Raw genomic sequence first — 13,787 nt, forward strand, 5'->3', positions numbered from 1 at the left:
ATACTACTAGTAAAGCCGTTTACTTAGATTTGACGCAAAAATTAATGCAAAACGATTTTATTCAATCTATGAACCAGAGAAAAAAAAAATCAAGTTTGTATACCTCTCCAATGCCAAGATTCCCGGCAATCTCACATTGGCGAGTACTCACAGCATTTATCACCAGGCTTACTGTGAAGGCCTGGAGAAAGGATGTACTTAAATAAGTGTAAGCCAGGAAAGTGAAACAGACGATTCGTTGCAGAAAGAAAGAAACCATCCCAATAGTAGTTGGTATTGATTTAGGAGGTGGACACATTGGCAAAGGAGATTATCATCAGAAGTCACCGGGATCTCCAGGTGGCTACCACTGCAGCGGCGGCCTGCTCCACCTCCACCACCTCATGGATCATAAACTGTCTCTTAAAAGCATCATTTCGATAATACTTGTAGTCATTCTTGTTAACATGGCTTGCCTTCTTCGTTATCCTTTTGCGTTTAACAATTATCAAATCTTGTTGGCCACGCCTGATCAAGACTCCTATAAACATTCTCCTCCACCTCAAGTTTTCAGTCTCAGAAAAGCAAGCATTATGATTCCTTCTCCGTCTTCCCATCATGATGAATCTATTGCAGAAGGAGATTTGTCTTCCCCATCCTTTGAACATGAACTTGACCCGAAGCAAGGATATAATAATATATCTTCTTCAGCTGATTCTGTGCCTGAAAACCCATCTTCCCCAGCTGATTCAGTACCAAGAAACCTATCATCTTTGGTAAGTTTATTTGGATTTTAGCTACACCACAATGTGTTGGTTTGCTGCATTTCATTGTGCCTGAAGCCTTTTTCCTGAAAATATTTTTGCATCAACCTGATGAATGTATAACATGTTCCTTAAAGTTAAATTGCTTAAATTTGGTCATAGATCAAAGAATTTCGCAATCATTACTTAAAAGGAAAAGAAGTGTTTTTCTAATTAGAAAAGCCACCTTCCCTAATAACTTTGATTCGTTAAGCTTTATCATATACCGGACGCACGGATACAATGTGGTTTCCATGCCACATTTTGAAGATGCGTATTTTGAAAAGGTATACATTTTTTTTTAGAAAATATACATAATTCAGTGAATAGAGAATGACTTTAAAGTTAATTTTTATGAGAAAATGATCTCCTATTTGGATTTTTAACATATACCCTTACCGTATGGAATACATGTACATACATATATACATTCATGCATATACGCACATATTTATGTATGTATGTGTGTGTGCGCGCACACACACATATAACTACTTGAATTTGGGTATGTTAACCTGCAAAATGAATTTTAGAATTTTTTAAAACAAATTCTCCTCCTCCCCCCTCCCTCCCCCCTAACACACACACACACACACACACAAATGCTGATGACTTTCTTTTCTCTTTAGGAGAGTAAGGTCAGCTAGTATATTTGCAAATTGGTTTTGATGCAATGTAGCTCTGGGTCATTCCTTTTTCTTTTTTAAAATAGTAGAATGATATGGCACAAAAACACTAAAAAACAAGGAAGAAGAAGAAAAAAAAGAACACTTATATTTCAATTTTCTTTTTTTTTTTGCCTTTTTATAGGGAAAACAAAAAAAAAGAAAAAAAAAAAACTTGATAGGAGGGAGACTTCGTCCCGCCGACGCAACCCAAATATCAATGGAGAGCACTCTTATGATATTTCCTAGTTTCAATCTCGAAGCCACAGTTGGGTGTTCTATTGCTAGTTCAAAAGTGAACAATCAAAATATTGCATAATATGTTCTAGAGATTTGAGAAGTCAGATCAATACTTGTGACTTAAAAAAAATTATCTTTGGGAAAATAAAAGAAAAAAAACCTGTACTCCAAAAATGTTAAGTTGTTCCTTCCATATAGTACTTTTACATGCCATTTTTTTTTTAACTTTCCTCAAGTATGCATGGCCAAATACTTTCTTTTTTTTTCAAGCATGCTCAAATCTTTCTTTAATTCTTTCAAGTATGCTCAAATCTTGTGATTAAGTTAAAACGTTATTGACTTTTGTTATTTTGAGAAATGGAGTTTCTGTTTGATTTTGAGATTGTGGCAATTTAAGTCATGAAGACTGGAAACCAAACTTTGGACTAGTGTGTTTGTGTAAACAAGAGAGGTATAGGACTTCAAATAGCTGGATATTTATCATTTTACACTTCTGTTTATAAAACTTTGGTTTGCATAGAAATAGAACAATATATATTTTTTTAGTGATATGATTACAATTAATTCACTCCGAAATTAATATATGCGAATTGTTACTTAACCTGAAAATCGTGTGATGAAAACTCACAATTAATAATCCACAAGTTGTGCTGGAATGAAAACTAACATGCAGTCAAAATAAAAATTACAATTAGTTATATATGAACCCAAGATCTCTAATTGCCAGGGTTTAAACGTACATTGATTACTAGCTAGACCAATACTTCATCGAATTTCCTAAAGCACTATAGTTTCATTTCCTCTCCCTGGAATTGAGTAGGCGTTAATCTGCATCCTACAATAATTGTCTTTTTATATTGTTTTGCTCTGTATTATGAAGGTTAATCAAGAAAATGAAGAAACCAAGTTGCAAAATATTTTGAGCAAAGCAGCAACGGTGACAAAAACAGTTATAATAACCACAGTAAATGCAGCATGGACAGCACCAAATTCAATCTTTGATCTCTTTCTTGAGGGTTTGAGAAGTGGGAATCAAACACAAGCTCTGTTGAATCATTTAGTTGTTGGAGCTATGGACCAAAAAGCATATTCTCGTTGCTTGGAGTTACACCCGCATTGTATTGCACTAACCACGGACGGGGTTGATTTTTCTGGTAAGGCAAATTTTATGAGCGAAGATTATCTAAAGATAGTGTGGAGAAAGCTTGAGTTTCAACGCACTGTTCTTGAGATGGGATACAGCATCATTTTCACGGTAATATCTTAAATTTATCCTTGATTTTTTGAATTAAATAAGTTCACCAATTTGAAATCTTTTGTGAGTTGTGAAATTTGGAAATGGTGCAGTAATTGGGCGTGAATAATATCAAATATCAAGTCTTCGTTTGGATTAGTTGTTTTTGGAGATGTTTTTGAAATATTTTACTCTAGCAGTGTATATGAAAAACTTGTACTATAAATATTTTTTGAAATATTTGATATATTGTGTGGATAAGATATTTTTTTTTATTGATTTTTGCTTGTGTATTACTGTAACATTATATTTGAAAAACTTGTTTTTAAAAAATAGGCCAATCCAAATGGATTAGAATCTGCTGGGGTATCAATAGAAGAATAATCATTATTGATACTTGTCTGTGTCACACTTTATTAGTTATGGTTTATGGTGTACATAGCTTTAAAAAAATTAAAATAAATTTTTCCAAGGTTGATAACTTGGCAGCATGTTAATTACCTTATTTACCTTCAATTTGTTATTGGTTTGTTGTACAAAATCATTATTTTGAAAATATGAAGGGATTAAGATAAATAAATATGGTAGATTTTACATAAGAAACTTTGGGAAGAATCGATTGTTTTGGTCAAAATATTATGGATCAATTTGATACACAAACTAAACATTGGAGGACCAAAATTGCATTTATTAATAAAATATATTAATAAAGATTACAAATAAAATGAAGGTTATGAATGATTTACTTTGAAATGGAGCCTCCCATTGGATCTATCCAATAATTTTCCGCTCCATGAGTGTCTCTTCTTTTAACAAAACTTCGGGAAGGAATTTATCATTTGACAAAACTTAGGGTTGGATGGTTTTTTTCTTTTCTTACACATTAGAATAACCACTACAACTATAATTTAATTTTTCGTAACTAATATTTTTAGTTATATTAGTAAAGCATCCTTTTTCCCTTTTTTGTCGTGGAATGTGGAAACTAAAAGGTAAATGCTAAAGAAATAAGATAAAGGTGTAAACTTTTAGAATCATGAATAAAATGCTCATGCATGTTTCTCTGATGATTAACACATGTGAAACCAAAATAGTATTTTCACGTCAACTACCAAATGAGTTGATGCTTTATGAATCTTCAAAGTATATTTAGATGTACGTTGCCAGTGTACGTCCAAATTTTAGCTGTCAATGTATGTGCCATTCAGCGATAATAGTGTATACAATATCAGTGTATGCATGTAAAATTAATTCTTAAATATATTATAGCTTTTCAAAAGCCATGCAAAAATAAAATCTCACACATTAATGTCTCAATTTCTTTCTTCTTTCTGTTTCAAACTCAGGATGCAGATATACTGTGGTTTCGAGATCCATTTCGAAGATTTTATTCAGATGCAGATTTCCAAATTGCATGCGATCATTTTGGGTTCAACTCTACTGACTTGAACAACTCACCAAATAGTGGTTTCATCTATGTTAGATCAAATAACATGACAATCCAATTTTATAAGTTCTGGTGCAAATCCAGAGAAGCATATCCATCGAAACATGATCAGGATGTGCTTAATATGATCAAATTTGATCCTTTCATCAGCAAGATTGGGTTGAAAATCAGATTTCTGGACACAGCCTATTTTGGAGGAATATGCGAGCCGAGTAAGGACCTTAATGTAGTTTGCACAATGCATGCAAATTGTTGTACAAGTCTAGAAACGAAAGCTCATGGCCTTCAAATGATGATTGATGACTGGAAAATATACATGACAAAGCCAGGGAATCGTACAAAACCACATCCTTGGACAAGTGCAAGATATTGTTCTAAATAAACTCATCCATCTTTTTTGTGCCAAATATTGGTGAGCAATTTCAATAAAATTCCAATGACTCCAAAATTTGTGATATATGTTTCTGAATTCACCTTTTGCATACAAAATAGTTGCTTCAAAATTCTCATAAGCTTTTTAGATTGTTCTTCGAGCTTATTGCATTTTAATGCTGATAATTTTAGTGTTTTTAGAATCAATAGTGATGCTGCATGTTTTTTAACTGACTATTTCTTTCAATATTCATTTGCATATTGCCTGTTCCTTTTAGGGACTTCTGGCAATCATAGCCAGACACTCTTGCCCTAAATTTCAAGCTTTTATTTATTTATTTGGTTACGAAACAATTATTTATTGTTATCAAGGCACTGTGGAAACCAAAAACTTTATTTTTTACAAAATATATGCTTCAAATTTAAGTCAATGTAATTGTCACATAGTTTATGCGTCTTACATTAAATTTATATTTAGCACTAGAAAAGCTCCATTTCAACTGATTCCGAAAAGCACAAAATTCAAATCAAGGATGTGTCTAGTTCAAAAGTATTGTCCTAAGGAAATGTTCAAACTTACAAAGCAGATGCCAGTTAATAATAACACGAGAGAGAGAGAGAGAGAGAGAGAGAGAGAGAGAGAGAGAGAGAGAGAGAGAGAGAGAGAGAGAGAGAGAGAGAGAGAGAGAGAGAGAGAGAGATTCCTATATCAACATCAAAATTGAGACTCCTTTGCCTGCAACTTTGCCAGTGATTTGTATTTGCTTCTGCATATCAGATGTTAAATTGAAATTTGAGTGATCCAACCATCACTCAATATTGTTCGTCGCCCTGCGACAACATTATATCGTCTCATCTTCAACTCTCATCATCAGAGTCACCAAATTTTATTTTCGTAGCTTATGGAGCACTTGCATCAATTTTTTGATAGGTGTCGGGCGTGTATAATAATAAAATTCAACTTACAACAAGATATAAATGAGTATAATGGTAAGTAGGATCACAAAGATTAGGGGGAAATTTGTTTCTTTCCAAGTGAAAATTAATTGGAGGAGTTTAGAAAATTGAAATTAAAAATAAATAATAAATGCAAATAAAAAAATACTTAAACCAAGGCAAATTAAATTTAAATCAAGGATAAACGAGTTCTAGCTAAGGATATAACTCCAAAAGTGGTTCATACAACTATTCATTGATGCAAGAATTATTTCATCTATTTGTTGATAAACAGGTTATAGTTGACATATACGTGATAAACAACCAGTTTTTCCTTACTGTCTCAATAATTAAAGTACGCATGTTAACTACTTCCCAAAACCAAGTAATAACCCTAGGTACGTCTATAGAATTTAACATCTTGATTGTATTAGATACTAGAAAAGTCATGTTCTAATCAATAAACACACTTTCAAGGTTTATTTAAACTAGATCATATATTTTCTTAACATGAAACAAATCATGCTAGTCGCCACTAACTTAAGATAATTAAACAATTACGGATTTAACTATCTTAACTGATAGTAGTTTGTTAGGTTGAATTAAATATTGGGCCCTGATACTCAAACAATACAACAACCATGAGAAATTAAATCAGAAACATACAAATACTAACAAATAGAAGAAATTAATAAAAATAATTAGATTTTATAGATGTAAATGAATCAAATTCTTTGTTACTCCTTAACTAAAAAAAATTAATTACTCTCCATTGATGATAACCCACGCAAATTCACTGAAGTAAATCGCATGGGCGTTCGACGAGGGAGTTAACCAAGAAAATAAAGAAAAGAAAGCCAAGCGGCCTTTTTTGCTCAATGCAAAGAGTCACTATCCCAATTTTGCCGCTGGCCGAAGTACTAACCAAGCGGCAGTCCCAATTCCCATTTTCTACTTTATGTCTACCGCTACTAATAAAACATATTTCCTAATTAACCGAAAGAAACTACAAGAGATAATATCTCATGTTTCCTAATCCAATACTACTACTAATAAATATAATTAAAGTTTTCCAAATTTTCAACTAAAAGTTGTCCGGAGTTCGACTTCAACTTGAAAATCCCAGTGCGCAGAAAATTCTCGAGTCTTCTAGACTTGAAAGCAAGTCCGATTGTGTCACCACCAAATTAATTCTTAACATGCTGAAAAATTGCTCCTTTTAATAACGTTTTGCTTACTTTCCTACACTTGACACCATTAACCAAATATAAGTAGAATCTATCAATTAATACAATATTTGGGTAAAATCAAGGAGAAAATAATCATAAATTGAATAGTAATTTTGCACCCTATCATTTCTCTAACACGTGCACCATAGACCTTCGATTCCTGAAAGAGCATGTTGATGTGTGTCTACATAAATTGCATAGGCATAAAATTTATCCTCCGTTCTAGTGATCCATACAAGACCGTGCTCGGTTCATGTTTGAATACTGCCTATCTAAGCCAGAAAGTCTTCCAATCAAAATGTGAATATTTTTTGTTAAGTCCTACTACAATGAAGCCAAAAGTGGATCGCTTATTGAAGTTTCTTTTTTCCCCTTTAAATCATGGATTTCTGTTCAGACCTCATGAATTTTGTTTTTAAAGTACACGAACTCTATTATGTCTCATGAAACAAGTCACAGCTCATATAAAGAGAAGCCGACAAGGGCTTAGTCTAGTAGGTAAAATTGAAATCTCAAGAATTAAAGGTTCTGGATTCAATTTTTTCTTTTCCCTCCCTACTTCTTAAGTCCCACCCTTCCTCTATTGATGAAAAAAAAATTGTATGAAGAGAAAGCTCACTTTAATATTTTTTTTTTTGTTTGATGCCCGTCATAAAGTATTGCGCACTCGTAGACTGGAGATTTGTCTTCCCCATCCTTTGAACATGAACTTGACCCAAGGCAATGATATAATAATATATCTTCTTCAGCTGATTCTGTGGCTGAAAACCCATCTTCCCCAGCTGATTCAGTACCAAGAAACCTATCATCTTTGGTAAGTTTATTTGGATTTTAGCTACACCACAATGTGTCGGTTTGCTGCATTTCATTGTGCCTGAAGCCTTTTTCCTGAAAATATTTTTGCATCAACCTGATGAATGTATAACATGTTCCTTAAAGTTAAATTGCTTAAATTTGGTCATAGATCAAAGAATTTCGCAATCATTACTTAAAAGGAAAAGAAGTGTTTTTCTAATTAGAAAAGCCACCTTCCCTAATAACTTTGATTCGTTAAGCTTTATCATATACCGGACGCACGGATACAATGTGGTTTCCATGCCACTTTTTAAAGATGCATATTTTGAAAAGGTATAATTTTTTTCTTGTAGAAAATATACATAATTCAGCGAATAGAGATTGACTTTAAAGTTAATTTTTATGAGGAAACCACCTCCTATTTGGAATTTTAACATATGCCCTTACTGTATGGAATACACGTACATACATATATACATTCATGCACATATGCACACATTTATGTATGCATGTATGTGTGTGCACACACACATATAACTACTTGAATTTGCGTATATTAACCTGCAAAATGAAATTTAGAATTTTTTGAAAACAAATTCTCCTCCTCCATCCCCACAACACACACACACACACACACAAATGCTGATGACTTTCTTTTCTCTTTAGGAGAGTAAGGTCAGGCTAGTATATTTGCAAAACAATATTCTAGGTTTGACTCGCATTGGTTTTGATGCAATGTAGCTCTTGGTCATTCCTTTTTCTTTTTTAAAATAGTAGAATGATATGGCACAAAAACACTAAAAAAAAAAGGAAGAAGAAGAAAAAAAGAACACTTATATTTCAATTTTCTTTTTTTTTGCCTTTTTATAGAGAAAACAAAAAAAAAAGAAAAAAAAAAACTTGATAGGAGGGAGACTTCGTCCCGCCGACGCAACCCAAATATCAATGGAGAGCACTCTTATGATATTTCCTAGTTTCAATCTCGAAGCCACAGTTGGGTGTTCTATTGCTAGTTCATAAGTGAACAATCAAAATATTGCATAATATGTTCTAGAGATTTGAGAAGTCAGATCAATACTTGTGCTGGTCAAATAAATTAAAAAAATTATCTTTGGGAAAATAAAAGAAAAAGTACTTGTACTCCAAAAATGTTAACTTGTTCCTTCCATGTAGTACTTTTACATGCCATTTTTTTTTTCTAACTTTCCCCAAGTATGCTCAAATCTTGTGACGAAGTTAAAACGGTATTGACTTTTGTTATTTTGAGACATGGAGTTTCTGTTTGATTCTAAGATTGTGGCGGCAATTTAAGTCATGCAGACTGGAAACCAAACTTTGGAATAGTGTGTGTGTGTGTAAACAAGAGAGGTATAGGACTTCAAATAGCTGGATATTTATCATTTTACACTTCTGTTTATAAAACCTGGTTTGCGTAGAAATATAACATTGTGGTTTTTTTACAAGCACTGCCATCTGATCTGCAAAAATAATAATCATAATAATAATAAATAAATAATCTTAAAAGATATCTTTCATTTAATCTAAAGAATCTCAAGAACTACAAATCAAAATGAGATACGAATGTTCGTTTCAGATCAAAATATCATGTCTACAATCCCTATTTTGCCTAAAGTAGTTTCTTTGACTAAATCCCCAGTTATCAACACTATTTTTCTTTCCTTTTGACCCCAATTATCAAAACTATTTTTCTTTCCTTTTGACTAAATTTGATGTGTCCAGTACTACAAAATACATTTTAAACAATTTTGAAATTTATTAATTTTTTGTACATAACTACTTTGGTCTCATTTTCTCTATTTTCACCCCTTTCTCCATAAAAAGAAAACACCACGACCTAGAAACTAGTATCTCTTAACATTTTTTTTCTATCTTTTTTTAGTGATATGATTACAATTACTTAACCCAAAAATCGTGAGATTGAAAACTCACAATTAATGATCCACAAGTAGTACTGGAATGAAAACCAACTGACAGGTGCAGGGTATACATATAACATTAAGCTCATCCTAATCAAGTTTTACATTTATAAACTTGTGACAGCCCCACCTCACCCTAAGGCGAACCAAAGGGTTCAGCAGACCGCCTGCCCAACTCTCGCCAGGACTACGGAGTCGAATCACACAAATCCTATATAGTACGCGCGAGAACTCAACAAAAACGTACAATTGGAGACCACCAAGGGTTAAACAGAGCTTACCAAACCATACGGAAGTACGGGACGTCAATTAAACACTTATACATATATTTACATCGGAGTCTTGAACCAATGAACCAAAATACAAGCCAGAGTATTCACGCTACACAAAATACAATTAGGGTTTCAGTTACAGAGGAGCATAAACAAAAGAAGTCCTACAACTGGCTCAACTCTTTTCTCCCAAAAATCTTGGTTTCAAAACATGTAACCCTGTAAGGTAACAGAAAGAGGTGAGCTTGCGCTCAATGAGGTACCAGACATATAGCAGTAAAATCATGGCATTTCACATTTAACAAATCAGGTACACATGCCAGATGTAAAGTAAAGTAGTTAGATACAATGATTCAAATAGGAAGGATACAGGTGGCTCTCAGGAGCCAAATTTCCATTTGCCTCACCGAAACTTGATCGAAATAATAGTTGACACTCCGTCAACGCTAAAGGAGTAACCAATACCGTAGACTCCACTTTCTCCGATTCCTTCCACCTCACATACCCCTACCGGGCCCGAAATCCAATCAGTTCAGAAATGGTAATACTCGAGTATACCGGAATCAAGTGTCTCAATACCCAAAGATCCCAAAACAGACTACCGTGGTTCATTATCTAATCGATCAGGCCCTTGTCGGCCCGACTTGAGTAACTAGCCACAGGTGTTGAACTCAGAGGTCACAGAAAGGTCGTTGGATACCAGCCTCCAAACGACGTCCGAACAGATTCAAATACAGTTAACAGATTATTCACAGTAAATAGGCATATGGACAGACAAGAGAGCGAGTGTGATAAAGTACACCCTCGTCTCAAACAGAATAAACAGATAGTACAGTCATTCAGATCACAGATTGCAAGTGCAGAAATCAAGTTAAGTAACAAATAAGGGGAGTGGTACACTCACCGGTTTCAGTACAGATACTTCAAAAGTTTTTGTCCAAAATAAAGCTTTCATCACCAAGAAACCCTAAAATAACCAAAATGAAACAATTATGGTTCCCACTTTCACGAATCCAGTACACGAAATGCATAAATAAGACTCAACTATAAGTCGTGTGCCTGATCAAATTAGTTACCAGTGCAAAGAAATAACAATGTGATTTTGGAGTAAAAGGTAGCGGTTGGTATCAAAGACATGAACAACCCTAAAACCTTTCGCTCAAGTCACAAGTAAATCCAACAAGCCTTCAAGTAAAATTTCAGGCAGCATATCCCTTGTGTTTACCTATTTTTCAGCCATTAATGGCTTCATTATTTCCTCAAATCAGTCCCAACATCTCATACAAAATAATTTCATTTCCAAAAGCCGTTCACTAGAGTTAAAGTCATATAAATACAAAAATCAAGCTAGAAACATATCCGGAAATGAAATCTAAGTTACGAAACAAAAGGTAGATTCGCCGCTACTTAGCGTATTGGACCTAACCAAAAATACGGTTATTGGATTGAAGTGAAAGTTATACCGTTTCGAAGCTAAGACAGAGGGCTATAACTTTGATGAAGACTATTTAGTCCAGTTCTCGTCCTAACTAGGTCAAAGTTACCAAAACAACCTCAGATTTTTCCAGTTCGAAGTTCACTGTGGCAGTCCTGATTCATTCAGTCATATCTCAGCATATACAACTCCAATTCAACTGATTCCAAAGCCATTTGAAAGCTAAGAGATAGGGCTATAAGTCTTAAGAAGACATCGACAACCAAATCAGTAGTATTCCTGGTCAAATCAACCAATTACAGAGGCTGATTAGCATGTTCGGATTGAAACAGGGCAGCAGGGGTATTTCAGTCTTTTTACAGGATACGTTACTCCGATTGGCCTGAAATTTTGTAGGAAACTATAAAATATCATTCCCTACAACTTTCATGTTTTAACCCAAGGCTAATTCGGTCTCTAACTATAAGGAACAGTACCGGGCAGAATGTGATTACATGAAACCCTAACTTCTGAAATTTTCCGTCAAATGCGGAAATTTTCCGCAACAACCACAATTTGTGCATTCTAGCTCCATTCTAGATTATTTCCAACCATCATACATGGCCACACAATGGTAATCATATTAAAACAGAAAAATCATGAATAAATAGAAAAATGTCATCAATCTCACTAAAATCATGAAATAACCCACAAAAACACCTCTTAGGCTACCACAAGCCATTAATTATACATCATCAAGAACAAAAGAGGAGTTCCTTAGATGCTCACCTTAGCAACTCAAGAAAAGAGACCACTTAGCACCTTAGCCTTCCAAACCACTTCACTAATCACCTCACAATCACTAAACTAAGAGGTTTTATGGAAAAGATACAAGATTAATCGGTTGGAATTGAAGATTGAACAAGATTGGAGGTAAGAAATTGGAGAGTTTTCTTTTCTTTTTCTCAAGCAAGAGGTTCGGCCATGAAACTTTAAAATGAAGAGTGATTTTAGTCAATTTTGATTTATTTGGTAAAGTCATGAATAGTGGTCGACAACTAAGAATTAATCTTCAAGTGACACTTGTCACTTTCATTTAATACATCTCTATCCTTTTGTCTCTCCAATAATAATCCATCTAGGTAACTTCTAATTATCTCTTAACATCTGATAAATTAAACTCGGTATACACAACTTAACCTAATTGGCCGAATTTTATCAAACTTACCGCACTAGCGGGTCCCACGTCCGGTATACGCTCTTAATTTCTCAATAACTAACCGATACTAGAAAAATCATCTAAAAACTATATTTACTTATAAAAATTATCTATAAAAGTTTTCTAATAAAGAAAATGCAGAAAAGCGTGCAATTAAATAAAATAAAGTCTAGAAAATAAGAAAATCCACTGGTTCTCACAAAACTCCTAAATATCCCACACGCGATTTATCGCAAGTATACGAATCGTGAGCGAGTATAGGATATTAAGAGTTGATCCCACAAGGAAGATTGCAATTACCGGCACTAGTAAAACTTCTCTATTATTTAGACTATCAATGTATTATAAGAAATGAAACCTACTGAAGTTATGCAAAATAACAAATAAAAGCTCCTTAAGTTATGGTATCCGTAACTACTCATGCAATTGCCATTTTTGGATCATTGAGTACTACTATCTAGGCTAGTTACGGTGTAATTTCCTTAAACATGTGAAACCTACTTTCGTAGTGAATCAACTATACTCATAACTAATCCATACCTATTCTCATGGTTATGAAATTAGCTACAAATTCATTTCTTCAATGAAATTACATGAAATTAATCACAAAATCACATAGGTGCCCCTCTACTCTCGTGAGTGTACTCCCTATGTTTAGCACTTCTTGAACCAGTGTTAAATCTCAATTTTCATTGCAAAACAACACCTTAGATAATCACAATTAATGGTACCAGATTAATCATGATTTAAAGAGCCAAAGTGCTAAATAACTTTCTCAAATCATAGCAATCAAATAACCAAATAATAAACACTAACAATCATAGAAAGTTCAACCAAACCCAAGTCATAAACTTTAAAGATACATATTAAATACAAAATCTAGAACTTGCATATTAACTAAACTTGGAATCAAGTATAAAAGATAAAGAGTTGGAAAGGAATGTAACCCTTGTCACATGAGTTCATCTCCTTGCCTTCTTCATCCTCCAACATTTTCTTCATCTAGCTAATAAACAAGAAGGATGAAATAACTAGCTAAACTAATCTACACTAAGAAAAATGGAAGAACTACATTTCTGCAGACTCCAAGCTTCTCCCGTATGTCTCTCTATTCTCCTCAATCTTGCAAGTTTTGGCTATATAAAGATGAAAGAAGTCAAGAAAATGAGGCCTACGCCACCCTTTTACAGCTGCAAAGTAGTTCTCACATGTCTGGTATTGCATGTGACTTGTTGGAGGTGAAAA

At 33.8% G+C, this 13,787-nt stretch overlaps 1 protein-coding gene across 1 annotated transcript; it reads left to right on the plus strand.

Moving 5' to 3' along the window:
* The first annotated feature begins 572 nt into the window (after positions 1–572).
* LOC113704422 (uncharacterized protein At4g15970-like) lies at positions 573–4,750 on the plus strand. The gene is made up of 3 exons (XM_027226326.2): positions 573–755; positions 2,568–2,942; positions 4,268–4,750. The coding sequence occupies exons 1-3, from the start codon at positions 573–575 to the stop codon at positions 4,748–4,750; spliced, it is 1,041 nt and encodes a 346-aa protein (XP_027082127.2).
* Positions 4,751–13,787: the final 9,037 nt, after the last annotated feature.

The sequence above is a fragment of the Coffea arabica genome, chromosome 8e (assembly GCF_036785885.1).
Source record: "Coffea arabica cultivar ET-39 chromosome 8e, Coffea Arabica ET-39 HiFi, whole genome shotgun sequence".
Lineage (NCBI taxonomy): Eukaryota > Viridiplantae > Streptophyta > Magnoliopsida > Gentianales > Rubiaceae > Coffea > Coffea arabica.

Excerpts from the sequence above, each read along its gene's own strand:
- LOC113704422 (XM_027226326.2), top strand. The coding sequence starts at position 573 with ATGATTCCTTCTCCGTCTTCCCATCATGATGAATCTATTGCAGAAGGA. Across the intron at positions 756-2,567 it reads CAAGAAACCTATCATCTTTG|GTTAATCAAGAAAATGAAGA; the intron begins GTAAGTTTATTT and ends TGTATTATGAAG. Across the intron at positions 2,943-4,267 it reads GATACAGCATCATTTTCACG|GATGCAGATATACTGTGGTT; the intron begins GTAATATCTTAA and ends TTTCAAACTCAG.